Here is a 17,260-nt window from a genome sequence, read left to right as displayed (position 1 = left end):
CAGGCAATGCAAGAGCAGGGCGCTAGGGCAGGCCGGGCCGTAAGACGGAGAGCACTGGGGGGCTGCAGCCGGGGGCAGCGACAGCGCCTGGCCTTGCAGCCCCCAGGTGCCCCGCCAAGCCCATTCCTGCTCCTCCCCTCAACTATTACACCAGGGGACCCAAACCACTCTTCAGCTGGTCTGTGCCAACAGGCAGCAGCTCAAGGTTTAGCTAACCGGCTGCAACTAGAGCCAGGTGCTCAAGGCGAAGGACAGACTCTGGCCTTTTTTTATATAAGGTATTTCTTCTCAGACTATGTTTTTCTACATGTGAAACGGTTTGGCTCAGTTATAGATTGGAAGAGTAGCTCTCTCCTCCCTCTCCCCAACTTGGCTCAAGTCACTACTGTGACTCAATATATGACTTTGATTTATTTAGACTGATTTCTCCTAATGAAGAAAACAAAACACATACAATGGCCCATCTGGACAAATAATTTCTGAAAATGCTTGCAAGACAAATAGCACAGCATACTCTGAGACACAACATATGAATAATAAACAGTTATTTTAGCATTATGTATTTGCCAGCATATTGGATTTACATAGCATCTCAGATTTGTCTTATTTTAAAACGTTACAATTCTGTTTCTTGAGCCAATATTTTACATGATTTCTGTCTCTATTAAAACCTTTATGCTGTTTTTAATACTAAAAATAATTTCTCATTTCTAATTATAAATATTTAATTATATCAAAGTCCCTAAATTAAAAAAAAAAAAAAAAAAAAAAACCAATACAAAAAAAAACACAAAAAACCCACACACACACCCTGCAGACCTCAGGTCAGGAATAGCATACTGATTTCAACCAGAGATGATGTACACCTATTACCTCAGGTCATCAATCAGCAACAAATGATAATGTTAACATATGTTTTCCATAAAACAATGCCCCAGTGATATTTTTGCAGCAGGACTGATCAGAAAAAAGCTTTTGCAGTCAGATTCATGGGCAAACATCTATTCTGGACACGAGTTTTAATGTCAAAGCAAGCAGAACCAAGGTCAGAGCTTTCAAAGTCCTTTTCTTTGTAAAATGCAGGAGATGAGAGGACAGTATCACTCCTGCACAGGCTAATCCCTGGAGCTGCCAGGCCTCGAGCTAGGAGTTCCCACCTCTCCAGCTCAATAGCCTCAGGACCAGGTTATCGTTGTCTGCTCTATGTGCCCCTCCAGCTGTGCAGGCAAAGGGATTCTGCATGCAGTTTTCTTCCTTCAGTGCCGCAGCAGGAGCGGAGCTGGGAGCTCGTCCCTGCTCCTTCCCTGTGCGCCCCCTCCATGGGCATGGTCCCCAGCAGCCTCACCTGGGATGGAGAACAGTCACAAATGGTGAAGACACACAAACAACTGATCTCAGAGCAACGGTAGTTTGCAGAAAGCTGAGAGCAGCAGCAGATTTTGATAGACTTCAGATGTCCCAGCCCACTATTTAAATACTTCTTGCGATTTTAAAACCTTCTTATGGAAGCCCTGACAGATAAATGCTCCTACTCAGTCAGCAACTAAATACTGTATAATTGTCTGAGACCTACAGCCTTTATTGCAAGACACAGTCCCATTCTTACAGCCTGCTACGTGCTACTACATGCAGATGCACTGTTGTACAATATGCTGCTTTGCAAAGGGGGTCCGAGTTGAGTGACTACTTTGGGGTAACAAAAGAATCCCACAATAGACAGCAAATGCTTTGTCTCAACTTTGATTCACAAAACAATGTAAAAATACATCACAAAAGTGAAAAGCAATGGATTCGAAGATGACTTGCTGAGAACTACATATGACAGAAACATACCAGGTTCTTTAAAAGAAACAAGATAGAGCTAAATTGCTATTAGATTTCTGTTTGTTTATTTTTCCAAGGCTGGCAGCACTATGTATCTTTTCTTGCTTTAATCACAGACAGGAGAAAATCTGATGTCTCCAATATTTTTATACAGTGTACATTACGTATGTACATATATATTTCCTAAGAAACTGAAAACCATACAGGAGACTGCAGAAAGAAAGATTAAGCTCAGTTTTTGAGTAAACTAGATTATTTCAAGCACTGGGATGAGTTGTTTCATTGCATATGGATTATGAAAAAGATCCTAAGTTATCTCAGAGTTGGGCATTCAGTGTATATATTTGGAAGCAAAGAGATGTCTGATTCATAGCAGGGGAGAAGAAAAACAACTCATGAATCCAACAAGAATGAACATTAAAAAAAGTAGGATGAGAAAAAACTCTCCATAAATGATCGAATAATTTGAGATGACAGTTTATCTGAAAACAGGCATGAATAATTATTATACAGCATAGTAGGAGATAATAATTAAACAAGTAGTCCATTTGCTCTTTCCTGTCATTATAAGACCTTAAAATAGTTTCAATTTCTTTAATTCTATCGTTATTTTCCCAAAGTATAAACATTGCTTGCTGCTATTTGGTAATGAACCAATGACTACTGCATTAATTCAGATTTACATATCATTTGTGCTACTGTTTCCTTTTGGAGATAAGGGGTGAGGGTTGTTACCACCTTTAATTTCAGTGATCCGAATTCTGCACTGACCAGGCGAGCCACAAACACATTTGTCTTGATGAAAACCTCCTGATCGCTGCTGAGCTGCAGACAAGCTCAGGTATGACCCAGACCATTCAAACCCTCCACCTAACAATCTACAGTCACTGTTGCTGAGGACCACGTACACTAGTTTAGTAGCAGTGAGGGTCTTTCATTATTTACATAAGATAAAATCAGTCTTGGGGCTTTTCATTTGGGTGGGATCCCTACAGACTATAACAGCATGCTCTTGGCAACACCATGTTGCAGAGAATAAAGCTTTAGACCGCCTACATTTCTGCATGCAACGAATCCTGAAAGCCTGATACCCTGAGTGTACACAGGTTATTAGTGCACTACATACCCACCATGCGTTACGTGTCTAGGACCTATCAACTTGCTAAGCGTGTGTTTCTATACTAATCTGTACATCTGCCATATATTCAATGCCCTAAACTACATACATTCTGTATGGCTAGCCAACAGAGAAAGAGTGAATGTATCTGGGATTTCCAGATATCTTTGCAGTTCCAAGAGGGATCTGGAACACCTGAAATCCTGAACACCTGAAATTCTTTGGGTAGAAAAAGAGGACCTGTTTTGGAAATCCAGTTCTAAAAAACGTGCTCTACTTTGAGGAGATACGAGTCTTTGCACGTTCGGGGAGGGGAGATCACAAGCAGTAATATTTATAAGCATATCCCTACACAGGGGTAATATAACAACAGTTTAAGATGATTACCTTTTTTCCTATGTTTTCGCTGGATGAAATGAAGAACAGAATATTCCAAGTCTCAGTCCAAGTCAGCTATGACTTTGGATGAAAATCAAACCAACTTGTCTCCATTTAAATCTCATATAAAATAAGTCCCTAATGTAATAAATTTTATAAATGTCTAAAAAAATATATACACGTTTAAATTAAGTAGTAGGTAAATGATTTATTGTATTATTCTTATTGTCTAACTCAATTCACATTCAAGATTAAATTTTGGCTGGCTCATATTATTGATAATAAATATCTTGGTGCCGTTTGGAACTTTGCAACAATGGCATCATTTATACATAATTCTTAAAGGAATTTTAGTTGAATGTGCTTCTTTGTTTACCTGGGAGATCCTGAAACTTTAGTGGAAAAAACATATATAGGTCCAGACTCAGCAAGATTTGCTTTGGCATCACTCTCTTTTGAAGCATAAGGATATTGCCCTATCTTCTTGAATTAGACCTATGCCCTAAGCATTCATCTCTAACGGAAAACAGCAAAGCACTTTGTGTTCTCAAACTCTGTCAGAATTAGATTTAGACTGACAAAAGACAAATACATTAAACTTGTAGAATTCTTACTACACTATAATCCTTTGAGAATGTCCAAGTAAAGCTGTTATTAAAGCTATAGCTAAAGCTTTGTCACTTTTCTCTAACATTCCTACTGCTTTTCAAAGTGATTGATCCTTTAGGATTTTTAACTTTGGTCTCAGAACCATGTTTAAACTGTGAAAATTATTATGCTTAAGACAAATATTAAAACAGATCAAAGTGCAGCAAGAAGTAGTACCTCAAAAAAGGTATAAAAAACGTGGAATTTTGTGTTTATTATCAGTTGCAGTTCACATCTGCTCTATTTATAAAAAAAGGGAGAGGAAAAGATGTTACTTCTAAATGCTAGTTCTTCAAAAAATCCACTGGAACTTCATTTGATCTGTTGCTTTCACATTACTAGAAGTAAAAACTATTATAAACTGTAACTCAATAATTGTATTGCTATGTGAATTCACAGCTACAATAAATGCTTCAAATACCTTATCTGCAAGGGATGTAAATATCAGTAATTGCTGAGTAACATTCACTACATTTCACCTTACTTTTGGCTACACAAAGTGGTTATGAAATAGTCTGGGATTCGCATATTCTTATTGTTTTTAAAAAATACTATGTTGTGAGGATTTAACTCCTAGAAGAAAAAATGAAAAATTGCTATAATCTCCACTGAACTGGCCCTTTGGCATAAATGAAAGTCAGAAATGGAAGAAGAGAAGTGTATAGATTATTTGTAACATGCTAGAGTTAGGATATACCAACTAGAAAAATAATACACTGACAAGAATTTTGTTTAGGTAATAGCTACCAAAGCAAACAGCAAACTGAGGAAGATGTTAATCTCTTTACATTCGTGGATAAAGTCGTAACAAGGAGCCAAACAAAGGAATGGCTACTGTAGACCAAAGTCTCTGTTTCAGATTTAAGTAAGTACATTTTAAACCAAAAGAAACCACAGTGAACATCTAAGTACAGCTTCGTGGATACTACAGGTGCATAACACAGGCTACAGGACTTTGCTGAGCTCCTACTCAAATCTAACACGCATAACTGGACTGGGAGCAACAGTTCCTAACTGGTGAGGGTCACCTCACAGATGGGATGAGCTTTCAGGGCAGCTCTGGTGCAAGTCTGCTCAGAAGGTAACTCCTTTCCTCCCTCCAACGTTTCTGTCCCACTGGAGAAGAAAGTAGTGGGACTGGGATAAGACTTGCCTCCCACCTTCCTTCTGAGATGCTCTGGTTCCAGCATGACATGCTACCAAGACCCTGCTGCCCCAGGTTCACGCAACATGGCAGCATAATATCCCCGAGTCCATTCTGCTGCTGCTGGTTTTCCTTCTCCAGTAAGGATAGATACAGAACTACACCGCAGAACTACCCAGATAATCTGCTGCCACTTCTGCATGGTTGGGGACAAGCCACTCTTGCTCACAGCCTTCTGCTCCATTGTTATCTCAGTCACCCGTGTTATTAAATCCCTACCAACCCTCCCACACTGTGCTGACCATACTAGTACCTGCATTCTCAGCATGGGACTCCCAGTATGGAGGAGGGAGGCCGTGGCAGTAGTCTGGGAGTGAGAGTGGGCAAGAGCCAAAGTCTAATAGTAAGAGATAGAAGGCTGAAGAGCAGCTATGGAAGACAGTGGCAACCAGACTTGTACCACAAAGGGCTGGGAATTGCTAAGCTAAAGCACATCTTTCAGAAAAAATGAATCCAGACAGTTCAAATATTGCTGTAGTTGACAGGACACCACAACCTCAGCAAATCGATCAAGGGGCTGATTATCCTGATTTTCAAAAATGGGCACATTTGCAAAACAGAATCCAAAGACAGATCTTTTAGGGTAGATAAAGCATGGTTACAGTTTGCTTTGTTAAGAGAAAAATGTTATTTCTTTTAAAATTCCTAACACATATGTCTCCTATCCACAAAGACATTTTCTTTTAGGTAGTTAAGCAATATAGGATTACTGGGGCCTACACGCATTCAGTCACCTATGATGGATATTCTGTGCATTCCTTTGTATTCTGCTCTTCAAGCTTCCCACCTCGCTAGGATTGCTTTTGTATATAAAATGTTATGCTGCTGCATAAAATGATGTTGCAAATTTCAAATATTTAAGGAGATATAAAGATAATGCATTATTTTATCATTGCTTAAATTCTCCTTTACATATTGCCTATTAAGAAAAAAAAAAAAAAAAAAAGAGAGAGAAAAGAGTAACTTGTTAAAAAGATCAATTTGTCCATAAAAAGAGTAATGGGATTCTGTATAATTCTTCCTCTATACAGTCTACACATACTATTGATGACACTAAAATCCTGATTCAAGCGGCTTTTCAATGTCAGTTTTTATTTGTATATAAATAACTGAAATGAAAGTTCAAGAAGCAGAAAACAGCTACACATGTTTGATGTTGTATGCAAAAGCCTTAGATATTTAGCAACTTCTCTGATGCTTTGATCTCTGAAGAAATCTTACTAAAATTATGATCAAAGGAATTTATATTATTCCAAGTACTTAAGAACAAACCATCTTAGGGCAATAATCAGTATTCTGTTTAATCCTTCATCCCTGGAATCCATTATTTCTAAGCACCTCAATCTGATGGGAGTTACATTTACTTAAGAATGATATTCTCCTAAAGCAGAATTAGAAGCAACAGAAAGCAACATTTCTGACTTATACAAAGAGCTATGACAGAACTAGATTTTATTCTACTGACTGAAAAGTGGTCTTTGAAGCTGTTTTTAAAATGTACATAACTTTAAAAAGTAGGTAAACAGCTCATTATAATGACACCTTCCAGATTTTTACTTTTCTACAGGACAAAGTGAAATAGAATGTGCAATACACAGCTATTTTTAATCTATTTCTAACTATTTCCTTTTGTCAGTATTTATAGAACACTATTACATGGATGGATATATCTAATATTTATAAAGTAAATTAACACTCTACTTGATAACATGCAAAGGACAATAAATAATGAATTATCCTTTTCATCAGTCTGACCACATAATGTTTATTTCACTCTAATATTAAAGTACTGCACAAGACTGTTTATTGTAATCCCCTATGGCAAGTTAAATCAAGCAGTATGATAGAAAGAATCACTAAACTAAAGCCCATAGAATATTAGAGCCAAGACAGATTTAACAGAAATGCTAATTAACAGTTAGATTATAGATTAGCCACTTGTTGCTGATGAGATGTGGAGTGGGGTTGTACTTTTGCAGGAGCAAATAAAAGATCAAATCATGACTCTGAGTCACAACCACATTCTTTATAACCTCCCACGTCCTGACTAAGCATATCCTGCTGCCATTTTACCAGCGCAGATTGCTTTTCTTCCTGCATACCCCACCTGCATAGATGGCCTTTGATATTATAACTGTTTCCTAGATACTATTTCTACCCCCAAGTTCCATCAGTCTTTAAAGGTGAAGGATTATGAGTAGGCTCATGTGCAAGCACATCTGACTGACCACACTGCTGTAAGCATTCTTTCAAGCTTACAAGGAAACACACCCGCTTTAAATGAAAATCAGTCTCTGTTAACGGCATTATCTTAGGAACTGACAGAGAGGTGTGCTGAAGCAGTAGTATTACAGAATCATACATTTAGCTATGAAAGACTACGGATCAACTTGGACTGCAAGCACATCTAATAGAGCACAAATAGATGACAGAGGCAGGCATAGGTTAATCATGCTTCTAGCAGACTTATTGGTAGGTTATCTTTCATTTTTGGACAAGAGGGCTTGAGAACAATGTCTGTCGAGGAAATGTTTTAAAAGATGCCCAGTTAACTCATCCTGGAGCACTCTGTCCTGACTTGAACAGTGTAAGGTTCAGTTATCGCACACTTAAAGATTCATTCATTTTTGTGATCTGTTTATGTCACTGAAAACCAGGAAGCTGCACAAAATGAGAGTGTATTCCTCCAACACAAGAATGTCATAAGACTCCAAAAGTCTCTCACATTGACTGACTCTGGTCACAAGTTTGATGTGATTTGTACGGCTCGGGAATTCCTCCATGTTACTGGGATTCCAGACCATAGGACAGCTGATCAACAGCTATGAAACAACAACTGGGAATTAGGGCAACTTCCAGGGAAATAATTTTGCCTCACTAGAATTCATAATTCAGGTTGCACAGAAGTGTCTTCAGCACCCCTTAGTACTAACCCTCCTAAATGGCTACCTCAGGGCTACAATTTTTGGGAAATGTAATATGAGAAGCAGTACTACCGAATATTCTTATCTTCAGCTCTGTTATCAAATCCAGTGATAAAACATTTTTCTCTCTAAAACTTACTTACTTGATTAAAGTGCTGAAGCTTATCGATTAAATTGCTGATGAGTGGGTCTAGTGCTCTGACTCTCAATTCTGGATTATTATTTTGTGCCTTCAGTCCATTGGAAACAACTCTGTTGGTATAACTGAAAAAGACAAGAAAAAAACTTCAGTGACTGAAAACATATTCATCAGAATCAAGAATCATATTAAAGCGAGCTTATGAAAAAACAAGAATTCTGTAAATAGTAATAGCAATTTGTAACTAATATTTATAGTTCTTTAAATGCACCAAACCAGAATAAAAACACAGAGTTTATTGCAGTGTCATCACTTCAAACTATTCATGAACCAATATTAATTTCATAAACCCTATATAGGTTCTTTTTATTCATTTTTTAATATTTGAGCCTTTAGAATCCACACTCTGGAATTCTTCTATGCTGGTATCTTCCAAAAAATCATTCTTGTACAATCAGAGAGACTCAGTAGACAGTTAGACAGAAACTAAACCGCCTAAGGTTGTAGTAATATTTAATGAAATGGCAATCTGATTTTGAAAAAAATCTTCACCAAAAAATGAGATAGTCTTCTCTTGCATGGTGAGCAGTTTATAAGCAAATTGCCTAGACATACTGTAAAGCAGCTATATCAGTGGTCTCCACTATGCCTTATCTGCATTACCAACTTATTAGGAAGGGGTACACGTACAAGAACTCTCTCTAACCAAGTCCTGCACTATTTAAGGAAGAGCAGCTGTTCTCACACCGTAACTGCCTCTCGATATCAGCAACCTTCTCACATTGACTGTTGACTAAAAAGTTATTGCCACAGTCTTTTCCGGATATTGTAGCACATTCTCAAAACCAAATATATTTGGGGCTTCACACTATGTTGGGTAAAATTATAGGATTGTGCATGTTTAGGCTCTGCATCCAAACATGTTTTTATCACACTTGCAGAGGGAAGTCATCAGGGAATGCATGGTGAACCTCATGCTTTCTGGAAGTATTCAAACTGCTCCATATTGGTTAGAGAGTTGATATGTTCACACAAGCTAAGTACAACCCATCCTCAACATACTGCAAATCCCAGAGAGATATATAGCAAACTTTTTTGACAGGTCATGCTTTTGGGCACTGTGGACTACCACTCTCATTAGGTCTGGTACTCATTTGTCACAAAGTGGAACATGGATGTTTGCATGACCCTGTTATGAGCTGAAGAAGAGGCTATTCCCAAACTGAACTCTCCTAGACTCTTGACACACGCCTGGGAAGAGCCCACTTAGGTGTCACGTTGGCATGGCTATAAACTCAGGTAGTAATAGAGTGTGCTCCTTTCGACCAAAATGTCAAGAGAAATGTCCTGTTACAACTAATGCTCACTTGCAGCATACCTACATAATATTGCAGATGTTCTTCTATCAGTGAATTCTTCTTTGTAAACAATTTGGGACAAAGTTAAGAATAGTATTTCAAAGTGGAAAAAGTGGCAAAATTCTACTGTCTTTCTATGGTAGGGGGAGACTTGGCTTTCCAGAATACATTTATCCTATCTCAATTTCATTTAGGATGAACAATAAATTTCATATAAACTAATGGCAAAAAACACTGCACTATAGTATTGTCAAAGATGAGGTTTACAAAGAGAAAGAAGAGAGCGTAGTCCATTTTTTCATTAAACACAATAAATTTCACTTCTCAAGAAAAAAAAAAATGATTTAGCACAAAGTATTGAGAGAAAGCACATCTTTCAGAAATATCCGTAGCCACACAGCATTTAGTAGTGGAAAAAATGATAATCTTTTTAGTGAATTTATATTCTTACGTTCAACGGTCTTTTAAAAGGCACTGTTGTTAATTTTATTGATGTGTATCTCACACGCATATAAACTAATCTGGCAGCATAATTTTTCACTATGCAAATAGCATACATGAAACGATGGTAAGGTTCTGATCTCAGGCGCAGGCTCACACAGATGAACCAATGTCTCCATGTAGAACCAGGCTAAAGTTAAATATTACTTAGAAGTCTGGACTGCTGCAAGTCATATCAATCCACTTCACTATTTCATTTAGACAGTAAAGGAAAACTGATGCACCTTACCTGCCTACCTTTCTTTGGAAATCGTATCACATGCTGAATGCTAACTGCTATTCATCATACGAAAACACGTGGTTATTGAAGTAGATAGAGACACTTATTGCAGTTTTTTGAGATCATTTAGTTGCAATACATGACAAATCAGATTAAATGGATCAGTTCATGGCCTTCACCAGTCTGTTTGGTGACTCCCAGTGCGCAATACTTTGTTTGAACATCTGATCAGAAACTCATCAACAGCAGCAAAAAGCAAAGGTTTCCTTTTCATTGCTCTTGAATGCCCACCATTCAACCTGCTGCTAGAGCTATCAGAATCCCTCTAGAGGCATATGTCATTACAAGCCATGATAAAGGATTCAAAAGTGCCTTCCCTTCCGGGTTGTATTTTTTCCTGACAAATGATATTTTTTCCCTGTGAATCACAAGCCTTCATAAATGCCTCTAGGCACTATTAGAAAACTACAGCACTGATGGAGTTTGTGAAAACATGACCAATTCAGAGACAATAGCTCTGCCATCAGGCCAGTAAGACTCAGAGTCCTCAAAAGGACACAAAATGTGGAAAAGTCCATCTCAGTCAACTGTCTTACATTGTTGCTGCTAAATACATACACTCTTTTACACATACTGTGTCAAAAAAATAGCATCGTTTTGTACGAGTCCACAGTCCACTGAGACAAGGGGTATACTCATATGTATAAAGTTCCATCTGTGTTTAAGGACTGAGTCTTTAAAGCTCCAGAGATATCCATAAATTATGCTCAGATAACTCTGCTGACCAATTTTTTTGTCCTTAGATCTATAATGTGGATTATCTTAATTTCATATATCCGAGAAAGCATGTTTGAATTGTGTGAACCATGCATCGGTCCTGTACCTCCTAACTCTAGGAGAGCTTCAGTTTTATCAGTCACTGAACAGCTACATCCAGCTGCTCTGGAAGGCTCCTGGACGTAAGAGTTGGCCTGGTGATTGCCTGGAACGTGAGCTGTGTGACTGGCAATGCCTGGAAAACCAACTACCAGCCTTTGGTAGTGGTGATACAGATATAATCTCTGCCAAATGAATGGTGTAAAACATTGATATCAAGAGGGGCGAGAGGACTTAATCCTGTAAGCCCTGCTAAGTATGCTTGGGTGCCACTTGCTGGCACTGTAACTGTCATCCAGTCTCAGTGCTCTTACAGAGAGATCACCTCTGTAACAAAAGCTGAGAAAGACTCGCAAGGGCTAGAAGGGTGAATTCCTCCAACAGAGAAGGTAGGGTACAACTCTTATGGGAAGGAGATGAGGCAGAGAACTGAAGAATAATCACGCAGTCAGCGAGAAAGGAAAAATTCCTGTAGTCCATTGCAACCAGGAGCCAAGACTGTACTAGAAAAAGGCTTTATATCCATCTGACTCAAACTGCTATCTGCAAGCAGTGAATTGTTCTGCTAGTCTGCATCACATCTAAAATACTTTAGAATAAATAATATGTATTTCCTGAAAGACAAATTGATTACTTCACTTCTTCGCAATATTTAAAACTTTTTTTTTTTTTTGTTGACATCAGATCCTGAATTACTGCAAATATACAGTAAGAAAGATCAGGAGTTAGCTTGCTTTATTTAATAACCTGAAATTTAACTTAAAAATTGTCACACAAGACCTTAAGTCTGGTTACTGCTCTAGTACTTCACTCATACTAGACCCAGAAAAGTTTATTCAAATGAGCAGGAAAGTTATATAAAGATACTGTAGTCCCTGCAGCAATCCTGAAGTAACTCTTACATAGGAGCCCAGGGAACAACAAGTACAGGTAGAATTCTCAATGTCTTTCAGAGCTCATGCTAACATTGCTCCACTGTTCTTTTGGGAAAGATATGATGCTTTAAAAACAAACAAAAACAAATGACAAAAATGCTCCCCCAAACCCAGGTTTACAGTTTTTCAGAAGAACAGTGGTAATTATTTCAGACTTCAGCTAATACAGTTCATCACAGATTTAAACAATATATTTGAATCTAAACACTTACTTTCAAATAAAAACAGATGTTATTTGACACTGTGTTCCTTCTAGCTTGCAATATGAAAAGAGATTAAGGTACAGGATTCCCTCAAAGACAAATACACCTCTTTAGATAGTTCAAGACTTTGAAAGTAGCCTACAAAACAAAGCTTTTCAAATTTCAAAGGCAAACAACTGCAGGTACTGCACTAGCAATACTTCTAACTAGCAATGATATTTAGCCACAAAAGCTTAGGGAATGGGGTGCTGTTTTCACACCGTTTCCTTCCCTCTTCCCTATAGGAGAGGATACCAGTTTGGATACAAGCGTCTAATCAAAGCTCTTATAGGCAGCTTTTCCAAGTATTATTGATCAACCTCCAGCTGTGAGACTGTTTCCATTACTCCATTTCCCTTGGGGTGCTATTACTCTGAGTTGTGCCACTAACAGCCAATAAGCTCCCCAGTGCTTTGATCCGGTGGCTAATGGTCTGTATTTTTCCTGAATGAAGTCAGCTCTACCATATGTACTCACCACAGGGATTAAAGAGCAACAAACCACACCAAACTTCATATGCTTCACAATGTGCACTGAAAGTTAGTTTCAGAAGAATCCCTATCGGAAATTCAGGATGTTCTGAACCTGAGCTGCATCTGAATGTAATTCTATTAATTTTAGTCCTATTTTTTCTTTTATTTGGCCCAATACAGCTGCTATAATAAATGTATAACAGTTTTTCTTTGTGTGAGAAATCAGACATCTAACATCACAAGGCAAATGTGAAAATCTAAGCCATGCATTCTGTGCAGGGGAATCCATGAACTTCTATAAGCATCTCTACAGTACAGAAATTACATTTCATGAAATGATTTGCCCTACAACCATACAACCTTCAGGGCTGCAGTCAGTATAAAGTAAAATACACTAATTACAAAAATAGAGACACACTTGCTGAGGTTTTTCAAATTTGTTAGCGACAAACTTTCTGAGATAACTATGCATTAGAAACCACTGGAGAAATAATTTGGAAACATGAGTATTTCTCATAGCTGCCTTGCATTTTTCATCATTTTTGTTGGCACCAACTGTATAATTCTGCTACAATCAACAAGCACCAAAATAACAGCATTTTCCTGAGACATACTGCTATGTTCAAGCTCCTAGTGACTGAAAGTCTACTGGTTCTTAAGAGTCACATTTTTGCATTTATTTCTTAGATTTATAATAAAGTGATTTTCCTACTTCCTGTAAAAATACATGAATTACTCTGTAGGAAAAAAGAAAAACACTCCCCAATCTCCCCTCCAAAAAAAAAAAAAAAAAAAAAGAAAACTGCAGACTGGGCCATCTATAAAAAAAATGTTTTCTCAGCCTCTTAAGATTAACAGCTGTCCAGCAGCCTGCTAAAGTGAGAGAAGTCTGAAGAAGACAAGGCACTAATTTTATAACCAGCAAAATTGTAAAATCATTGAAACAAAGTTAGACTGTACAATGATCATTTTAACATCCAGTTCTGCTCTCTTCATTTTTGTGTACAACTTCTTTAAACTTCTTAAAAAATTATTCTAGAGATACATGTTGCCTGTAAAACCACCCAGAAGTAGCTAACACTATGCAAATAACAACTGTACTGAATTAAAATTGTGTCTTTTTAGGCCCATATAAGTCTGCCATTCACTACAGGCTCTTCTTTTTTTGGCTAAAAAAAATCTGAAGTAGCCTGTTTATTCCAGTAATATACTCAGCACACTGTCAGAGAAGACACCACCCACCACCATTAAATGACTCAGAGGTTAAAGGGTGAGAGGGGGAGAAGGAAGAGAAGAGCTTTGAATGTGTCATTTAGTAAGAAGCAATGAGAAATATGGATAAGCTATTTAACTGGTCTTGAGATCCACTGAACAATTAATTCAGTTACATCAGGCATGGTTCACCAGATGGTGTGTTTTGTCTTATATTTATTCATAATTTGACCCCTAGGTTGGAATGGTTTGCCTGAAATTCAATTATGTGAACCCACTACTGATCTACACCAGCCTGTTGTGTCTCTAACTTCATAATTTTAGGGTATTTCTCTTGTAATTTTTAGATGCGGCTCTTGGCACATGTGACATTTTGACCCACGGGGCTCGACCAGGAATGATTTTCATCTAATTCAAAGCACACAGAATTGTGCAGTGACAAGAAAAATATATGGCTGAATAATGTGTTTGAAATAATTTATCAAGATTATCAGCTTTGATCCGATTAACTGTTCTGCCCACGCTTCTTTACAAAGTAGAAAGACATGCAAAATACGTAACAGTTTTACATGCTTTGCCCAGTTATATTTACAAGGGACTCGATGAATAACTTCAAGGTAATAACTCCAAAGCAAGTGTCTTTTGCCTGAAGTTTTACTGATGCGTAAAATATTTCTCCAAGGAGAATTGAAGGAAAAGCCAGACACCATAGGATTCTCCTTTTACTCAGCTATCCCTAGGCTGCTCCACAAGATGATTCTGTCAGTTGGTAAGCCCTCTGCCAGGTCCTTCAGACCACTGTCATTAAACACTGACCAGCAGATGTACTGTGCTTCCTCTGCAAGCAGTTCCCACACTAGCATTATTTGGAGAAACTGGCTAGTTCTGTTCTCTTGCCCCCCTCCTTTTTTTTTTTTTTTATTTTTTGTTGATATAACAACTTGGCAAACCTGGTCTATAGTCTTTGGGTATCTTGGCTGAGAGGTTTCTAAGAAAGGAATTATCAGTCCATGACACTTACCAAGGACATGGACATATGTTCTCTTACCAGGTGGCTACAATCAATTAAACAATTTATTAAAAAAAAGAGCATAAAAGACATCTTAATAAACTTAGAAAGTCAGCTGCCGAGAGTTAAAAAGAATAATAAACTTTGCAAATTTCAGCTTCTGTCTTTTAATCTACCAAGCTTGAATATTCTGTGTATAAGTGCTTTGTAAAATTACACACTGGAAGATTCCACGACCGTAACATTTATTCAGTTGGCCTAATACATTAGGTCGTTCTGCAATGAGCTCCACTAACTTAAATGGATAAATTCCTTATTTATAGAAAGTGGTATCAATTAGGCCTCCGCTTACAGAAGAACTACAGCAAGAGCTGAATTTCACCAACTAGCTGACAACAGTGTTCTCTAACAAATAATGTTCTCTAAATGACACATGAAATGACCACAAGAAAGTTCAAACCTAGCACATAATGAGTTTAACTACCCTAAAGAGTTTGTGAGGCAGGACTGATGTGATGTGAACACGACCTCTGCCAGAGCTATTGCAATGGATTTCAGGGAAAGCTTCCTAAATAATCTTTTTTATTAATAATTATGGGAAATTATGAGACAAATACAGTTTGCTAATTGGCTCATAATAATAATTCCAAAAATTTCACAAAGCCAAATAAATTTATTTCTCTGTTTCTATGGGGCTAAGAAGTCCTCCTGAAGTCTAGATTATAAAGTCAATTTTAAGACTCCAGGTACAAGAACAAGCTAGCAGGTTTCAAGGGACTGGATGATGCCACCCCATGAAGACTTTCAAACCACACACAGAAAATCACAGTGAAAAGCAATTCAGCTACCAAGTGCCTGTGCAACAGATCTTACCAACAAATCAAATGTTTTCATCTGTTTTTCCAGAAGCATCCTGAAAATGTACTGACTTGAGCTTCAACGAATACTTGTAAAAAGCTTGAAAAGTGTTGCAAAAAAAAAATAAATAAAATAAAATAAAAGAGAGAGATTGTAGGTGAAATGGCCTACTTTCTTTTCCTAGGTACATGAAAAGTTAATACTACCTTCCAGGCACAATGAAAGCACCAAAGAAATTTGTAAAAGTTAATTGGACAGTTTTTATTATGTTGAGGGAAGGAATGTATTTGCCTGAAATAACATCACGCTGGCAGAGACTTCAGTGTGAAGAGGAATAACCTCTGAAGGGCACTCAAATGATAATTCTATACCCAAAGTGAAAATAATGAGCAATGAAAATGATACAAAACCAAAAACTGATATGCTACCTAGGAACTGGCAGCATAAAGACCATTCCCCATTAAATGAATTATTGAGACATAGGACCGGACAATAAACAAAGTAGCTTAAAGTAACATCCGTGGCCATTCCTAGGGGACAAAGTAAAACAAATCTGAAACACCTTTTTCTCAGTGATTTCTAGACCTGGAGAGAGCATTTTTCAAGTGCAAATAAGAGAACAGTGCTGAGTTAAATCCTGACAGAGAATCTGACTCTGCACCTCTCAGAGGCTGACAGCATGCAGTCTACTCTGGGGGCTGTGGAAAAGAAATGGGAACATGACTGCCTAACTTTTTAACTTGACAGATAGACAACACTAGTGGAAAACAGGCCTGACTTGGCATAAAAGAAAACACAGTCTCAGGAGAGGGGAGGATGCGAACTCTCAGAAAAATAATAATAATAATAATAAAGCAGACTAGCAATAAACTTCACAGCAGTAGAGACGGCATGAAAATCAAGCAAGAGCTTGTAATATTTAGTTGATAGGACTTTTGGCAGGCCAAGAAGGCAAGGATTCAACTCCCTTTATGGAAACCCAGATTGCTATTACTTAAAAGCTAGGCTTGACAGGTGACCAAGAATATACAAAAGGATATTCTATGATCCTAGTACAGAACTTTTTAGAAAGCAAGATAAGGAATGTCCTAATCTGTACAGTAACAGACATATTTCAAAGGGAGAAGCCCTTGGCTATGACTCATTAAAAGCAAAGAAAAACAAACATAACAAGACATCAATGTTAAGAGGTGAAAATTCCAGCTTTCTTCAGAAGTCAGTTTCCCCCAAAGCACCCAGACACACATGGGATGCTAAGGAATTGCTGACGACACTGAATGTATAAACTGCAGCTCTGAATTCAACTCAGGGACTGAGCCCTGACCTCAAGTCTTGGCTTAAG

General features: G+C 37.8%; 1 protein-coding gene across 1 annotated transcript in view; it reads right to left on the bottom strand.

Annotated features, from left to right (window-relative positions):
* LOC134144112 (glypican-5-like) overlaps positions 1-17,260 on the bottom strand; it is a 364,398-nt gene that overhangs the window by 142,588 nt on the left and 204,550 nt on the right. The window contains exon 7 of the mRNA XM_062582794.1: positions 8,239-8,359. Coding sequence (XP_062438778.1) covers positions 8,239-8,359 — 121 coding nt within the window. The remainder of the gene's footprint in view (positions 1-8,238; positions 8,360-17,260) is intronic.

This window comes from Rhea pennata, chromosome 9 (genome assembly GCF_028389875.1).
Source record: "Rhea pennata isolate bPtePen1 chromosome 9, bPtePen1.pri, whole genome shotgun sequence".
Classification (NCBI taxonomy): Eukaryota; Metazoa; Chordata; class Aves; order Rheiformes; family Rheidae; genus Rhea; species Rhea pennata.
The sequence above is the reverse complement of the archived record's forward strand: the minus strand, read 5'-3'. Positions and strand labels throughout refer to the sequence as shown.